We start from the raw sequence: 18724 nt of genomic DNA on the forward strand, positions 1-18724 counted from the left end.
CGACTGAGCCCCGACCAAAGAAAGGCATAACGCCTGTGCGACCGCCGTCGTGACTCACCGACCGAGCTACGATCGGTCGAAGGATATTCGGCTTACCACCGTCTATCACACGACGCGACCATTATGCGTTCATGACTCACCGGACCGAGCTACAGCTGGCCGGAGATATTCGGCTTACCACGTATATCACGCGGCGCAACATAAGTGCCCGACACAAGGGTATTGGGATCCGACTTATCGTTGCTTCCCGATCGAATGCGTCGGACGACGTCCGACTGAATGCATCGGAAGAGATCCGACTGCCAAGTCTTATCCGGCGGTCGGTCGGCTTTCGACTCAACGAATACGCCGAGTTACAACCGGGCGAAGAAAGCCGACTTAAGCCCTCGACATCGGAAGGCGATCCAAAGTCGGGACTTGCTCTGCTTCGTGATGGCACGCACTGATCTATTGGGCTAGTGACTTATGTGTTCAAACGCATTCCACAACAATGAAAAAGAAAGACATGCGGAAGAAAAAGTTCAAGTCCAAAACTTTGACTTTGATTTCATTGAGGATCAAGACAACTTTACAAACTGGGCAGAAGCCCGACTACAAGTATGATAAGCCGAAGCAAAAAAAAAGGTAAAAACCGACTAGTCTCAGAGTCGGCCTCTTCCACTGGATGACGGTCGGCAAACCCGCTCGGGCTTCGGCAGTCGGGGCCGCTTGATCTTCGGTGGCTTGCTCTGCATCTTCTTCGGCTTCCGCCCTGGTGGTGAGGCCTTCCGACGTTGGGTCGGCCATCTCCTCTGCAGTTGGGGCCTCCGATTCCGGCAGAACAATGCTGCTGAGATCAAGCTCCGGATACAGGCTTCGAACGGCTTCCTGAGCGTCCTCGTACCACCCGGTACGAGAGGAAGCGCTCTCCAAAAGTTCTTCCCGGAACTCTTCCGAGTCTTGAAAGTCTTCCACGGCCCGACCCATGGCCTCCTTCGCGACTCTGCTTCAGCCTTCGTGATGTCTGCGTCGGCCTGGGCGATTGATAGACCTTCTTCGGCCTTAGCAAGATTTTCGAGGCTTACTCGGAGCTGCTCGCGTTCGGCCTTCAGTTCCTTGGCGAAGCTATCCCGCTCGTGCCGAAGCCGATGGACGGTCCGGGACTTCTTCTTCACGTCGTCCCGGGTCGACTGCAGCTCCGACTCCGAAGTCGCCAAGGCGCCGTGAGTCGGGAGACCTCCCTCGTGAGTCGGGAGACCTCCTCCTCAAGTCGGCCCTCCCGGTCGACCGACTGTTGCAGCTGGTCGACCAGAATGACCTTGTCGGCTTCTACAGCCGCAACCTTGTCTCTCCAGGCGCGGCATATCATCGAACTTTCGATATCCGGCCTCTAGCTCGGATATGTTGTAGACCAGTTGCGCAAGACAAAACCGACCATTAAAGGACAAACTTACGGAAACTACATTGAAAATGAAGAAGAGAGAAACTTACCCGGATCATCATCGGGTAGAACGAAGATAGCATGTCGGAGACACGCTGGTTCTTCATCGCCTCGATGTCGGCGGGAAGAAGGAGCGCCTGGCACAGCCTCCTGGCCAAGTCGTGGTTGGCCAGGCCCGACGCACCTTCGGGGAGTGGGAAGTCGGCCGACCTCCGCCACCGGCCGACCTTCCTTCGTCGCCCGACGCCATGGGGGCCTTCCCTCGGCCGGACATCCAGGCCCTGACGTCGGAGAAGGATGGCAGGCTTGAGCCCGACGAGTATCGACCGAGGGTGCGGCAGCAGCGGGGCGGGTTGCTCGGGCTCGTGCGCCTCCTCCCGGTCCTCCTCTGCCGGCTGAGCAGCTGGTGCGCCATCGACCGACTCATCGGCCGCCTTCTTTCAGGTGAGGCTGCGCCCTCGCTTGATGGTCCCTCGGACGGGACCTCGACGAGCACTGTCGGTGCCGACAGTGCGATGACGGGCTTCGCCCCAGCCCAGTCGGCTCGCTCAGCAGAGCTACGTGGGGCCTCTTGGGAGGCCACGACGGCCCGGCCCCTTGCGTCGATCTTTTTCGGACGGCGTACTGGCGTACGTCGGCTGCCGTCAGTCTTGACCTCGGCGGTATATCTGCAAACGACAACAGGCGATCAGCACCATAAAGGAAAGGCAAAAGAAAAAGAAAAAAAAAACGAACAAAAAACCGACATAAGCGAGGGACCAGGCTGAGGCCGGCGTCGTACAGGGCCTGCTCGGTGACGAGCTCCCTCTGCTTCGGCACCGAGATGTCTTTCAGCCGGTGAAAGTTTTCCCGATCTTCGGCTTCCACCCGACTATTCTCATTCGGTTCGGTTCGGGGATTCCCCCAACGGGCAGGGAACCCCCAAGGAGTGGAAGAAGACGCGAAAAAGAACTGATTCTTCCATCCGTGAATAGACGACGGAAGACCAGTGATGAAAGAAAGCCCCTTCCGAGGATTGAAGTACCACCACCCTCGGACTTTAGGCTGAGGTCGGAGGACAAAGAAGGCTCGAAAGAGGGAGATCCGAGGATCAGTCGGTAAAAGCCGACACAAAAGAGCAAAACTGACTATTAGCCGAACTGAGTTCGGCGTGAGTTGCGTCGGGCACAGCCCGTAATAGTCAAGCATGTTTCGGATGAACTCTGGGACCGGGAAGCGAAGGCTGGCCCGGAGGTCCTCAACGTAGAAGAACACCTGGCCTCAGGCGGGCTATTGACCTGACCATCGGCACCAGGGGCGAACAGCCGAAACTGCTCTGGGATGCAATATTGCTCCCGGAGCCGATCGACGTTCGGCCCCGAAAGTGAAGAGACCTCCGCCTCCGGGGTCGATCGAGAGTCGTCAGTCGGCTCTCCCGACCGACCTCCTCATGGGAATGTTCTAGCCATGGATTAAAGCAAAAGACAGGAAAAGGGGAAGGAGGAGCAGACTGCGAGAAGGCAAAGGAGAAGACGGTGAAGACGGTGATGGCCCTCAGAAGAAGAAGAGAGAACCCCTAAGAAGAAGGGAAGCGGAGTACCTGGAACGGGGGACTACGCGGGCAGAGTCTCGACAGCAAAATGAGGGGGGTAAAAATCTGAATATGAGCGACCCTGTATATATAGTACCCCCGACGGTCGAGATGGAGGCACGACCAACGAGAAACTCCCAGATCGCGCTATGCGGCATCATCCGAGCCATCCGTCGGCCCGACGGTTCGACGCACCCATCCTCAGATCGAGCCACGTCACCTCCATCCGCTCCAACGGACCCGTCCCAATGGCCACATGCCACGTGGCACAGAGGCCGTGACGTTTCGTATCCCCGAAGGGGCGGTGGGAATGACGGTATCCCTTCCCGATGGGACGAGACATCTGGAACCGACGGGACGGGACACCTGACACCGACGGGACGTCTGACACCGACAGGACGATTGACACCGACGAGACGTCTGACACCGACAGGGCGTCTGACGCCAGCGAATCGCCCGGCATTCATGAGGCGCCTGTCATCATGTCAACCCATGGTACGGTCGTCATGTCAGCCCACGGGACGGTCGGAACTGGGCACGCTGGTAATCCACTCCTCTTCGCCCGACGCTGCTGCCCAAACAAAGACATTGGCCAGCGCACCATCCGACTCAGGAGTGGAGGGGGGCAACTGTTGGGGAATACCGACCGGCCCCACCCATGCCGACTCATCGTCAGACCGACCGACCGATGGCTATCGACCGACCGACCGACGGCTATCGACCGACCGACCGTACGTCGGTCGGACAGACCTTATCCACTCTCCCAACTGACAGCGCTATGAAGCCCGATGACCGACTCCTGCAACGCGTCTGACTGATTGTCGGAGGGGCCCAAATTTTCACCCGACGTCCCTCTGCTAGCCACCGACCTACGGTCGGTCGGCTCCTCCAATCGCCGTACTACTGCCAGGGACTGTCAGTCTTTACAACGGCATGCGGCACTGCCACCTAGGGGCATTACCCCGCCTAAGGCATGGTCAACCCTAGTGATTTGACAGCCCCGCGGTGATTTGACACCTTTACGGTGACTCGACAGTCTACAGTGAGTTGACAATTCTTCAATTGTCCGCGCCATTAATGATGGCGCCATACCATGCTCCACTATATATATCGGGGAAGGCAACAGTGCTAGAGGTCCCTTAAAAACTCTTGGGCTTGCCCTCTCTCTCTCTCGATCCTCCTCTCGTTGAGCTCCTTGTTTTCTTTTCACTGTTGCCTAGTCTCCTCTCTGACTTGACCGTCGGAGGGTCCCTGCCGGAGCCACCTCCGGTCAGTGCGGACTTTCTTTTGCAGGCGCTCGTTCTCGGCGACCAGGCGATGAGGGGATTGGCCGCAACATATTTATTGAAAAGATCTTGAATGCTTATACAAGACTAATGAACCCATATAATTTTATCTAGCTAGTCTTTTTCGCTAAAATCTTATTTTTTTAGTACATATACCAATTATGTCATATCCTCACTTGAGATAATCTTTTGTAGGAGAATGCTCAAAAAGTATCTCCTACAATTTTGCTTTTTCAACTATCCTCTACCATTAGCAACCGACAAAGAAACTGTTTTCTACCATTTAATCTCTATTAGACGAACTGTATCTCTAATCACACATACACATGCACAAAACATAAAAAGGAAAAAAAAAAAAAAAAGGAAAAAAATGTTATGACCCTTATTTATGATTTCAGGGAAAGCAGCAGCTGATCCTCAAGCAAGAGGCACACAAGAGAATCCCATGGACAATGAGCAGATCACCGTTTTAGGGGGTTTGAGGTGCATCGTCATTGAAGATAGTCGTCAGGTGATGGATGGCCCAAGGAATATCAATCAAAAAGTGGAAGAAGTTGGATTGGATCTTCATCCAAAATTGCTGTCCCCAGTTGTCTGGCGGGTATACAGCATCGACATTAATTTTATCAGATGAAGAGTCCAGGAAAATGTTAGTATTAATATATGTAATTTTTTCTATAAATTATTTTGGCACTACGTATCATCTACATTGTGACTAATTCTAGCTATTCAGTTCTTCATCCAAGAGGAGCAGGTAGTTTGTTTTGTAATGATATTGTTGTTAAATTATTTGAGCCCCATTAACACTTGAATATCTGGTTAAAGTTTTATCTGCCAGAGGCCCAGAACACTGATTTAGATGCTCTTGTATGCTTCCAATGCTTATTCTCATTCACCCTTTTTTTCTGTTTTCTTATTGGAGTATCATTTCGCATGCAGAAAAAGAGTTGCACATAGGAATTACACAATAAGATCACCAGGCAAGGATACCACTGGCTTTCTCGATGGATTTGCACATTGGAATCACCAATCATTGGAGCAGGTCTTGCTTCTCCAGCAAATTTGGAGATGCCAATGTCGTAGCCAAACTACCTTATGAGTTCAAGTCCCCTTCATGTTGTTTTGTGAATTCTGGGCGTCGATCAAATGCGTTTGTAGGCATAATTGAGCTAACTTGCCCACCATGAGTGGTTATATCATCATATATAAAGTAAAACAAGAAAAATCTATGTCAAATCATCTCACCAGGTGGGCTATTTGTTTGCCTGCAATTGGTAGACTTTGGTTACAGTTGGTTGCAATTGAATTGCAGGTGCTCGAAATAAGTGTTTGGATGCCTGCAATTGTATTTGCAAACTGCAAGTGCGAGCTAGAGTTCAAGGCACAAAAAGTTAATCCAAAACTTATAATTGAAATTGCACCAAAATTGGTGGCAGATTCAATTTCAAAAATTTCTAGCAATTGGGAAGTAGTCTAAGAGAATACGCTCGCTGCTTGGAATGTAGTCTGATGGATATATAGTCAATTATTGCTAAAATTATTATTGTTATCTTTATAATATTATAATAATAATCATCGTTATGTTATACGAACATTATATAATAATTATGTGTGATTATAATGCATTTATAAATGTGTATTTATGATTGTAATACCTTATCTAACTATTATAATATCAATTTTTTTACATTGATGTAATCGCTTTTAGTGATTATTGTTATAATAATTCAAATTTAATCTAAGAAAAATATTAGTTTTTCATTGTAGTTATATATAAATATATCATAATAAAAAATAAACAGTCTATGCATAAACTAAAAAAAGAGAACAATTCGGTCGATGCTTTCCCTTGATTTGTAATATGGAAACATCCAAGTCAGTTGTATTTTGGTCTGCGTACATCTTAGAATGTTTAGATTAAAATCCGTGATTCAGATTTTCAGCTTTGTCTGATCTATCACACTAGTTTGTACTTTTCTCTTGGCATTTTTTTCCCTTTTTTTTTTCCTTATTCCTTCACAATATTTACTTGTAGATGATATGGACAAAATGATGATGTTAACGTTGTGGAATTTGGATGAACCTGCCCGCACGTCAATACTGACTTCTGTCTGAAACCGATTTGCTGCTGCTTTAAGCTACCGAGCATTCCACAATTGTTTCCCTGGTCATCAAGCTATCGCTTAGAAGGATACAAATAAAGCTCGATCGTCTTGGAGCACTCTAGTCCTCCAATCCTCGTCTAATGTAGTATGAAGTATTTTATTATATTTAAATTAAAAAATAAGAATGCATTTAGTTTGCACTTAGAATTAGAATAAGTTGAAATGAGAATCATAATTGTCATATTTTCTGATTTGTTTGGTTCGCAACTGAGCTCAGAATCAGGATGATCATCAAAACTTGCACTTCCCAAAACCTAAATGGGTGCTGGCTCAAAAGTTATTAAACAATTAAATTGATAGATATTTTTCGAAAATTAGTTTTTAAATGAATTTGATAATATAAAATTTTAATATTAGGAGAAGAGCTATGGCTAGATTTTGAGAAATTAGAGCATTTCAATTCCCCTCTAATACGGGAATAGCAATGGGGCCCTCCCAACGAAATGTTTTGAGTGGGTGTCACTCATTTTCATGTACATTCCAAAGCCCAAGTATGACGTTTAGTTATTTTTCCATGCCCAAGTCACAAGAAAGAAAAGTTAGACAAAGTAGACGGATCAAAGAGTGCAACATGTCAGCCACTCCAGACCTACATACCGTTGTCAGGTGGGACCTTAGGAGTCCAGATATTTTTAGTTACTTTCACATGCCAGGTCAGTAAAAACTAAAGATCAAAGGATGGACCACGTCAACTGTCCTGAAAACAGAAATTATTGTTTGGACAGTGTCCACCAGCTCAGCGGTGGACCCATCCAACCACGGAGCAACACACACAAATAAGAAGGAAAAAAACAAAAGAAAAAGAGAGCAACGCACGGCCGTGTGTGTCGTGCTCTATGGTTGGACTGTTCCACCCTAAGCTGGTGCATTTGGTCCAACTGTTTTTTTTTTTTTCCAGACATATTTACCTTGTCAGATGGGAAGGAGCCTAGATATTTTTTTTGGGTGGGATAAAAGAATGTTTCCTTCTAAATAGCAGCCCGGAACATTAGGAGTCTGGATAGATTTTTACCTGCTCATAATTTTCAGCATGTTGTTAAGAAAAGGGACGGAACAAAGAAGGGCTTTGTCTAGACCTCATAAATATGTAGGCACATCTATTTCACAGAAACCAATCTCAAGAGGGTTCTCTCTACTGCTTTGCTTTTTCTCGCACTTCCACATCAGAAGAAGGTTTCCTTTCTTTCTCTTTGATCGATCTCTAATTCACTACCACCATGCATCCACTAGTGGGGCCAAATGTATACTACTACCCATCGGCCGGGCCAGCAGTGCCGCCACCGCCGATTGGTGCTCCCTATGCATTCCAGATGCAGCAGGGGCCTCAGCTGTGGTCCACCGGACTTTGCGCCTGCACCGACGACTGCAGCAGCTGTAGTTTTCTTCTTATCTTTTATCCTCAATCCATTACTTCTGGTTTTAGGAGAGATTGCAGATGACTTCCTTTGAAGGCTGCATGACTTCCTTCTGCCCATGTGTCACGTTTGGCCAGATTGCAGAGATTGTGGACCAAGGAGCTACTTGTAAGCCCTTTTTCTTTATTGCATATGTGTCCTGTTTCTGAGAGAAGTTTGTTGCATATATGATAACCATGAGGACTAAGAAAATAATGGCTTTTGAGATTTGAGGGAGAACTTAATCTTATTTTCCTATGACAGTTAGGACCAAGACAAATACAAGCCAGTAATTGGGCCATCTGGCATGCAATATTATTTGAGCAGCATTTGAGTTGAGGGATAAATGTAGCCATTGGGTGTGAATACTAGTCCTAGCTTGAGTAAGCTTTAATGAGCTTCATAGGTGTTAGACACAAACATATACGAGCAACTAATTTCCTGGTACAGAGTGAAAATGATCAATTTTATTTATATTAAAATTAACTTTCAACTAAGGGATTTGGGTCTGCTGATTGGAATTTGGCGGCCCTCTCTTGAGTCTGGGAAATGGCCTTGGATATGAAGTCATCAGGTATGGAAAACTCTCTCCTTTTTCGGTTATGCTTGTAGATTTACCTTGAATTAGTGGGAAATTAAAATGAAATGAAGTTGTATTTGCCCTTCAAAAGTATTGTTCACTATGTTTACTAATGATTAGTATGCACAAGAAATTGATAGTATTTGGAAATTTTGGTAACTTAATTGACAAAACCTTTTTGTAAGAGAAACTCTAGTGACAGATTCAAGTGCAAATTGAGATAAAACCAGTTAAGCTTATTATCTTGGCCATCATCCGGCCATTCACTAATTATTGGATAAAAGCAGAATATCTCATGGTGGTAACCATGCGATCATAATATTTCCCTCTCTTAGAAACAGAATGACTCTGCGGTCGTAACTAAAGAACAGAATGCTCCTAGGGTTCCAATTATGTGATCTTGTCTCCTCTATATATACTTGTTATCGACAATAATAATGTATCAAAGTCTAGCTTTTAATTCCATTCTTCACACAGGATACAAGTATAACTAAGAGCCTATCAAAGTTATAGACTATCACTTTTTTTGAGATGGTCGAAAAATTTAAAGCATCAATTTGGTTCCTTATGGTGGTTGATCTAATTGGCTTGGTGTTTGAATACAGCATGCGGTTCAAGCGCGGCACTGTATGCACTATCGCATATCACATGTTGCCAATGGATATACTCGTGCTTCTATCGCTCCAAAATGAGGACACAATACTGCCTGGTGGAAAGGCCCTACAACGATTGCCTTGTACACTTGTTTTGTGAAAAATGCGGTCTTTGCCAGGAATACCGAGAGCTTAAGAACCGTGGCTTTGACATGCGTATAGGTACTTTTATTCTCTGTGTACATTTGCATCCATGTAGATGTTATTTATGCATTTTTTTTTTTGAAACTTTGTTATTTATATATATTTATTATATGCATATACATAGTTGCATGTATGTATGTATGTATATATGTGTGCGTATGTATGTATCGAACATTTTATTGAATGGATGCTGTGACATAAATTAGTTCCCACTTGTTATTTTACTTTAAAAAGTTATAGAGCAAGAATCCTTTGTGATGTATTGTTGGCACCACATAGTACTTTGTAGCACTCCATGGCCATCATCAAAAGATGGACAACCATAAAATAAGGCATATTGTGTATGACACATAAGGCATATATATACACATATGTATATCGAACATTTTCTTGAATGGATGCTCTGACATCAACTAGTTTCCCACCTTTTGTGTTACTCTAAAAATATATAGACCTAAGATCTTATGTGGTGTGTTATTTGCAACATACAATACTATAGAACACTCGAAGGCCGCCATAAAAAAATGGAGGGCTATCAAATAAAGCAGGCTATATATATCACATAAGATTGTCTTGTTTGATTGCCATCCATCATGTGATGACAGCTGTTGAGTGTTGCACAATATTTTTTGATGCAAATCATGCACCGAGAGTATCCATGCTTAAAATTATATTCTATTTCAAACATAAGATCTTCATTATTTCCGAACATAAGGAATTTTTATTGGATTCTTGTTGGAATTATTGTGGCAGGGTGGCATGCCAACATGGCAAGACAAGCACAGGGGGTGACCATGCCGCCGGTCATGCAAGGCACTATGATGCGATGAAAGGTCCTAGATGACATAGAAGGAGCATGCAAGACATCTGATTCAGATGGCAATATCCCATTTGATTGCTGACATGGATGGTGCATGCCAGTTGCTTGTCTAGGTGCTAAGGCCATCTCATGGTTCTCTCTCTCAAGGTATGTTTGTGCTAATTATGGCACCACAAATTACATGCTAATTAAGACCTATGGCAAAGCTAAATGGGTAATTGGATCCTCTTGTTGTTGTTGTTGAGAAGACAGCATTCATATTCTTGACCTTCAATACAAATGCTATACCTGAGTACATTATAAAGCTACCATCTTTAACAGAGACACTCCCTCCTTTATCCAATGAGAGAGCATACAGAGCAGTACAATATTAATCTAATGTGCTGACGTATCAGCTATCATCACTGAATCAGCATGTCCTGAGTGGTACATTGTAATGCAAGAGTACTTTGATCAAGTTCAAAGGCTATCTCTAATCCTAGCACGAAGTTTATGATAGAAATCTATTGCATTTGTCTTCCTTTCCGACAAATCCTATCAGAAGCTCTGTTACAAAAAAAAAAAAGAAAAAAAGAAAGACCTATCAGAACCAAGTAAAATAACGAGAACAAAAAGGGCATTATACTAAATAGGCGAATTATAAGTACAGACCTGCGTAGGATTTTGCATGAGGGACCTACAAATTATGTCACTACAAAAATTACTTAATGAGCATAAGCTTCTAAGATATTCCATTCATGAAACTGTTGAAGAAAAACTGGCTATATTCCCATGTACTATAGGACATAATATCAAAAATAGGGTTACAGGAATCAAGCTTATAAGATCTGTGGAGATAGTGAGCAAATATTTAAATGGAGCATCCAAAGCTATTTTTTGGATTTGAGGGACGTGTTGTTCCATATTGTATCCAAGTACATCTGGAAATTGAGATGAATCCTTATTATTATCCATACCTCAAGGTAAAATGAGCAATATACTAAAATGCTTTTAAACATTATCTTCCATGAATTTGTTGATCCATAGATGGCAGAATTTTAAAATGGTGCCCCTAGAATTGCATAGGATTATTGGGCGGCACACGTGTCGGCAATCCTGATTGTTGTTTCATGTAAGTCTCTACTAGATAGAATGGCTCTGCAATTAAAAGATTTCACCATTTTAAAACGATGCACTAGCCATACCTCCTCCAGATGCCTTGCTTGTTCCTCCTAGTAAAATCCTTAAGAAGTCATCAAATATTAATATACTTCAAATATATCTTCAAAAATTATCTTTGATCGCAGGAGTTGGTTGATGCAGTATATGTTACACTTCATGGATTCATTTCTCCCCATCATGGTAGCCGGTATCATCTAAAAGAACAATGAGATGAATGCTAAAGGGTTGTTCAACCTTTGCCATTCCTTATCCGTTCAAAAGTTGAACATACTATTGGAATCTCGAAAAATCATTTCAAGAACTTGAATAACAGATACAACTACAAAGCCTGGTCCTTCGACCGGTCTATTGGATGAACCGGGCTTGGTTTAAAGACCAGCCCGGTTTTGTATTGGGCTCGCCCAGCCCAAGGAGAGGTGAACTCACGCGGCTCACACGTCAGTTGTGAGAGTGAGAGGGGAAGAAGATGACTCTCGGTCAAAATCGCCCTTCTTCATGGAGTCTAATGGGAACATGTACTCCTCAACCCCAAATCTCTTCCATAAACTGTGATATTGCCAATTTAAAGAGCCTCTAAACCTTTCTCTAGAATTTGACTTTGGGATCTCTCGATTAAGTCAGATTTCGATTCTCTTTGTCGGAGGAGTTCACTATAATTTTAGATATGAAAGCTCATTGGTGGCAAAGATAAGGTTACTAAACCTTCATCCTTCCTTTTTCTTATTCTTTGGAGCCTCATGGAATTTGGTCCAGCAAGTTATGGGATTGACTTGAAGAAGAATTTTTCTATTTTGTGTCTTCTTCTCCTTATTTTTGCTTCACTAACCATCGTTGGCCATGGCCATAGTCGGGGTCATTAGCGTCGCCTTGCCGGATGCTGCTAGTCACCAACCATCACCCTCCCTGTGTTTGAGAGGGAGGAAGGGGACAGTTCCCTATTGCAAGGAAGAAGAAGAAGAACTGACCTCTTCCCTCCCCTTTTCTCTTCACCTCTCTCTACGTTTCTCTCTTCTTTCTTTATTCCTCCCTCTATTCTCTCTCTACATATTTATAGGATCCGATGAAAGAACTTAGACTCTAATTTTATGAATCTCAACTTTACCCCAATAGAGGGTTCTGGATCTTTATTGATACGACCACCCACTATATTGGTTCTCTCTCTAACGTTAATTTGTTGAACGCCCATCATTGACAATGTTCATTATATCACTTTTGTATTGATTTGAATTTTGCTTCATGACCTATAGGCCAAGTCTTCATTCGGACAACCATGTCCTTTCTCTCTATCCATCTTTCCACTATAATCATAGCCACTTTATAATTTTTCCTAATTATTGGGTTTAGCTATATATGGGAGTGATCAATTAGACAATAAGATATTGAGCAAGTAAATTGACGCTCTAATTCTAAATCAAGATAGCTTTCTAAATTTTTATTTATCTATTAGTCATGTATTAGATAGGATCGAAAAAATTAGAAGTAAGGATAATTTGGATATTAGAGCTTTGAAAATAAAAATTTAATAAAAATTTATTTTTTCTTAGATGATTGATTGGGGATGAGTTAGATTTACATGCATGGACATACTAGCTGCGGACTGATAGACACCATATCTGGATTTGGTTGATGACGGAGATAAGAATTTCTGAATATTGATTGTCTATTTATATAAAAATTATTTTATATATCAATAATTTTGATCCATATATTTTTGATCGTTGTATAACTATGTTATACATTTAACTGTTAAGTATATATATAGCTTTATATGATGTTATGTATTATATATCATTGATCCTGACTTGAATAGATTTTGGTAATCATGTGCACCAAATTTTATAAAAGAATGTGATCTTGAATTATCGTACTTAAGAAGCATGTAATTGAATTGAATAATTGAATGTAGGGTTGTGATGCTTTAGGCTAGCAATTTTATTGGTGCCCTGTCATGGGCTTGAAACATGGCTATAGAGTTTGAAGTCGAGCAGTTGTAGTCCTTTAGACTAGCTATTATATTAATACTCTTTTATGTGTTTGAAATATAGTTGTGGTAGCTCAGAGTTGAGTACTTATGGTCTTTTAGACTAGCTATTTTATTGATTTCTCACCACAGATATGAAACGTAATTGTAGTTATCCATAATACTAACCAATTTGTTAGTGCCCTACCATGGGCTTGAAACATAGTTTGATAGTCAAAAAAACTAGCCACTTTTGTTGTTCTACCATGGGGTGGCAAAATGGTTGTGATAGTCCAGGGCTAAGCACCTTAATATGATTGGATCCGATATATATTATATTGAGATAATTACATGATGTAAAGCATTGCATTAAATGATGTGCTGGCTATGAATGTTTTATGATCATGGTATCTTGTGGTATGAGGTTTATATAAGTAACAACCATAGATACTTTCTCATTTATTATTATATTGGTATCTGTGTATGAAAATTTTTATTGGGCTATAAAGTTCACAACCATCTTTCTTCAATTTTCTTTTTCAGAGTTATAGGATATATGTATTTAGCTATGGTTAGGATCATAGTTAAAAAGATTGATTGGATAAAGCATCAGCATTACTAGTCAGATGATCGAGTTTTATAAATTGTACAAAGTTTGGTATTTGTTAATCTAAAATATTTGTTTTGGATTGAGATCGACATTGTTCATGAAAATTTTAAGGTTATAATGAATTTTAAGACCTTACATATTCTTTAGGATTTAGTTCTAGAGATTGTGCGGCCATTACATGATTGATCTGATTGTAGGATTTGAGATATGACAAAGTGATATCAAAGCTTAGGTTGTGATCGTTAGAGACTGTGGTTTAAATAATATTTGAACTTATGTTATGATCACTAGGGACATGATAGAAGTAGCAGGAATGGATTCAAAGTTTAGATTTCAGACATACGTATTGTGATAAAAATTTATTTATAAGTTGGCATGAAATATACATAGAAGAGTTGGATGAGTTATGTCTCTAATTTTGATAAGTAGGGTTTGATCTAAATGTAAGAGGTGTTGACCTAGAGTAGAGTGTGTTACATTGATAGGCTATGTTGTACTATATGTACTTGTTCAATTGTTGGATGATTTTAAAATCCTAAACTTGATATGGGCGTAGACCATAATGACTTTTCTAATTTTATGGTTAATTGTTAGTTTGTAAAATTTTGGCTCTATCAGAAAGAAGTTATTTAGGTTATGACCTAAAAAGGAGTTCATAGTACTAAGATGGAATATCCTTTGAAGGTTGCACCAATATATAGATTATGCATTAAATTGGTATATAGAAAAAAATGCATTAATTTGGTTCTACAATGGATTAGATCTTTATTAAGAGGATATAGGAAATACATCTTGATAGAATTTTTGATAATTTAAATTACCATGTTAGGATCAAATTATTTGATTTTCTATATGCTCGTTGGAGATTGTTGGGAATGTTGAACTTTAAATTCAAATTTAGGTTTATGGGCATATCTAAGATATCTTGCTACTGTTGTCAAATTGAGTAGAGAAATTAGTTTTGAGAGACTTATATGAATTTAATATATGACAGATAAAGATTTCAGGTGGATTTGTCAATTGATGCTAAGGATTGTGGTGAAGGAAGCTCAATGAAAAATAATCAAATTAATTGGTATGTTGACTTGGAGTCTTCTAATTTGTTCGAGTTTGGACTTAGCTTTTTAAAAGAAAAGTTTATTTTGCTTGTCTAATTAAACTATCAGGAAAGTCATGATTAATTCAAATTAGTCTAGAGTTAATGAATTTGAGAGGATGGTGAAGCTTATGTCATGGCTTCAAACAATAATGAGATGCCATATGATGTGAATTAGAGGTATGCCCTCATCAGGCCGTACAATACTGAGTGAGCAAAACAATAACTCTTAAATTTGTATCTTATTATGTTCTATCTTCTTTCAGTACCTGTGAATCGGAGGTGCCATAATACTTGGTGGTGATTAATGGTGAATTCTTAAATTCATCAAAAGCCATGGCTATGTAAACAAAACCCTCTTGCATGGGGTGAATCAGATGGGGTCATAATCAAATATATTATTTGTGCATCCCATATCTCTCTCCCAAGAATCTAACCTTCAAATGAGCAAAATTGTGATCCCAGGAGAACAAACCTATAGTAATAGGCATCTACATCAGCACAGATCAACCGATAATCCAACTATTATGCATAGAAATTAAATGGGTAGGAACTTACGATTCTATGTCAGTAATAAATAATAGGCACCTACCTAATATTCAAACCAACAATCCAATATCCTCTACACATCTAGGCAATGATAAGAACCTGTGAACAAACCGTGACATGTAGTAGCTCAGTCAAATACATGCATCACAAGGAAATAATTATAATATTATACCATCAATCGACTCCATCATCTATTGGTTACTCATCAGGTGTTGGTGGCTACACATCAAATGGTGTGCCTCGTAGCTAATCCCCAACAGAACACACACTTCTCATCCTCACTGTTATATAGGTCATTTCCAATAGGTCTCGGCCTAATATGTCGTAGAAATTGTTATATAGGCTTAATTCACCCATTATCCACAATATGGGAGAGGATTTGGATGGAGTTACTAGAAAGAGAGAAAGGCAAAGGTCGTTCCTCCCCAGGTTCTGTTTGGATGTTGTTTTCTCGAATGAAGGAAAAAAAAAAAAAATTGTTTGACAAAAGGCATCATATTCACCAAAAGTGACATACGAAATCAAGAAAAAAAATTTTTGGTAGCAAAGAGAAAATACTTTTCTATTGTGAAACTTTCAGTGGTATAGTAGATAGTGTATCTGTATCTTCATATGTTGACACGTGTGATGCCTACCTCCTACCTACGTACCTACCTACATAGGCATGCATACATACGTAAATACATCTATAGATGTATACATGATTCAAATTAATTGATCCAATATATCGGGTGAGGTGACCACTAAGGCTAAGCTATCTCCCGTAACTAGGGCTGTTTATGATCAGACGGCGATGTTTAATTATTTATATTTAATATTTTATTAAAATAATTTAACATATTTTTAAATTAAAAAAATAGGTCATAGAATTCGAGGCCCAATCATATCTGAAGCTCGGAGCTCGAGTAAAGGCCAGGCTTGGGCACAAAAGCTAACTGGAGAGGCTTAGGTCCAGCCCATGGTGTGAAACATTTCAACTAGCCTAACTAAAAGTTCATCGCGTTTAATTAATTCTATTTTCTTTTCTTCAATTTTATGGCACATGTGATTGTTATGCATTGTTATTTGTTTGCAGCATGCACAAGGTATGATGCATGGCTATCGCTTTAAAATAATGCGAACAATTTATAGTGTATAGGTAAAATTTCCTTGCAGTAATGTCAGAAATTTCCTCAACACAGCTGAAAACAATGGAAGAGTATGAGGTCCTCCGACTTAAAGACGAGGCCAAATGACCAAATGCAGTATTCCACACTCTAGGATGGTCAAGTCATCTGACTATTTTCCATAACGTTTTTCTTTCCTTATATTTTGGTGAGCAACCTAGGACACCACCATCTTTTTTCAGAGAATGAACTTGAAATGATATAAAAGAAAAAAAATAAAAAATAAATGGACTTCCCTTACCATATTTCTAATGAACAATTTGATGAACTTTCAACGGTCAGATATGACAAGTCATGTTAACCCCTCTACATGCACAACCTTTATTCTTAACGTGTCTCAAACTACTGAATTCAAATATATACATATATATATATATATATTTCAAACATTCTTACAATAGAGAAAGCAAACATATTGAATCCATAATTCAAACATTCATACAATAGAGAAAGCACATGAAATTCCCATGAGTCCAGTCGTAATATTTCCAGTCCAATATTGACCAAAGTAATGAACCGGCGATTCATGTTACAACTTCTATTTAAACCCTCTCCATCGATCCTAGGTTCTTCACAGCACCAGTGCGAGATATATTCTAGCCAGTACCCAAGGGGAAAAGAGAAAACTAGCTAGCTAGGATATAAAACTTTGGAAGGGGATGGGTACGTGGAGTGGAAGAAATATGGTGGGAGTGATGTTTCTTATGTTCTTGATTGCTAGTTCGCAGCCTGTCGCAACTGATGCAAGTTCCTTCCAAAATGGGCAAATTTGGCTCGTCAAGAGAGGTTTGGCATTGGAGTCCCTTCCAAAAGGTCCTACTCCACCGCCGGGCTCAAACTGCACCAGCAACCCCAACAATCACCGTGGCAAGTGCCCACATCCTAAATGATGATTGGATTTTCTATGATGATGAAATTACAATACATACTAAAATGCAATAATTTTTAATAGGCTGATCGATGTTTGTCGTCAGAACTTAAGTAGGGTCCAAGTCTATACTCTGGTGGTTGTTATGAAGTTTGTAATACTTTCTTTGCATGTTTTTATTTTTATTGTCTTGAGAGAAGCAATAGGCTCCAGGTGCATATTTCATATGCTTATTTATCAATATAAGTGCCTTCTCGTGGGATTCTGAATGTTGTTTATTTCAAGCACCTGTCAATGCAAAATTTCACTGATTTGTTCCTAAATTAATAAATAATCTTAGCATTTGCAGTTTTGTTTATTATATGTATGCATGTCATGGAGGGGAGACGAGTGTACAATATACCTGCAGGTGTACCACCTTAGAGATGCATCAGGCCAGTTCATTTTCACCTCGTGGCCAATCTGGTGTTATTTAATAATTCTTTTAAAAAAATATTTTTAACTACCAAATTATGAAAAAAAAAAAAAAAAAGAAGACATGTACAGATTTATTTTACAAATTGATATTATTTAAATAGATAAATAATTTTAAATATTTATTATGATTAATTTTTATTAAATTTTTATTAAATTTTTATTTTTATTTAATTAAAATATAAATAACAAAATAATAAAAAATATATTAAAAATTTTAATCAATATAAATACAATTGAATCAAAAATAATGCATATTGAATAGAATAATTGGAAGGTTATGTGAAAATAAATAGAAATAATTATGATAAATAATAATTTAGAGTAAGAGTATTCTTGTCTTAAAAAAATTAATTTTCTGCTTCTAAGGAGAAACTTTAATTTTCTGCTTTCTCCCTGCAACAGAAAAATTGCTTCTACTATCACTCAAAAGTAGATTATTTTTTAAAATAAACTTGATCATACATCTTATTTTTTCAAAATAAATATTTTTTTAAAAAATAAGCAGCTTCTTCCTCCCCAAAAGCTTGGCCAAACAGGTCATTACCTTGGGATTTGGCTTAGACCTCCAACCGGTTACTCATCGTGGTCTCTAGTGATGGTGGCAAAAAACCTATTCCGCTTCCGAAAGGTCTCGACTCTCGCAGATCTTTGTCACTTGGAATTGTGAGAAGGTCTTGAACTAGATATTTTTTTCAAAGATGTGGAATTCTTTGTACACCGTATCAGATATAGAAAAATAAACCATCTTATCTGATTGGATCATATAGCCATCATTTTTTAATACGTATCTAATATCTATAGTTCT

At 40.3% G+C, this 18724-nt stretch overlaps 1 protein-coding gene across 2 annotated transcripts; it reads left to right on the forward strand.

Annotated features, from left to right (window-relative positions):
* Positions 1 to 7472: 7472 nt before the first annotated feature.
* LOC105037263 (cell number regulator 2) lies at positions 7473 to 10359 on the forward strand. 2 transcript variants are annotated; one of them, XM_073253843.1, is made up of 4 exons: positions 7473 to 7815; positions 7893 to 7964; positions 9021 to 9230; positions 9966 to 10359. In XM_073253843.1, the coding sequence occupies exons 1-4, from the start codon at positions 7659 to 7661 to the stop codon at positions 10040 to 10042; spliced, it is 516 nt and encodes a 171-aa protein (XP_073109944.1). In that variant the 5' UTR covers positions 7473 to 7658; the 3' UTR covers positions 10043 to 10359. The 2 variants fall into 2 exon arrangements, with proteins under 2 accessions (XP_073109944.1, XP_073109945.1); XM_073253844.1 differs by lacking the exons at positions 7473 to 7815; positions 7893 to 7964 and adding an exon at positions 8009 to 8409.
* Positions 10360 to 18724: the final 8365 nt, after the last annotated feature.

This window comes from Elaeis guineensis, chromosome 3 (genome assembly GCF_000442705.2).
Source record: "Elaeis guineensis isolate ETL-2024a chromosome 3, EG11, whole genome shotgun sequence".
Lineage (NCBI taxonomy): Eukaryota > Viridiplantae > Streptophyta > Magnoliopsida > Arecales > Arecaceae > Elaeis > Elaeis guineensis.

Bases quoted from the DNA above. Each gene is read 5' to 3' on its own strand.
- LOC105037263 (XM_073253843.1), top strand. From the start codon at position 7,659: ATGCATCCACTAGTGGGGCCAAATGTATACTACTACCCATCGGCCGGG. The intron at 7,816-7,892 runs GTAGTTTTCTTC...CTTCCTTTGAAG, and splicing joins CACCGACGACTGCAGCAGCT to GCTGCATGACTTCCTTCTGC. The intron at 7,965-9,020 runs GTAAGCCCTTTT...GTTTGAATACAG, and splicing joins TGTGGACCAAGGAGCTACTT to CATGCGGTTCAAGCGCGGCA.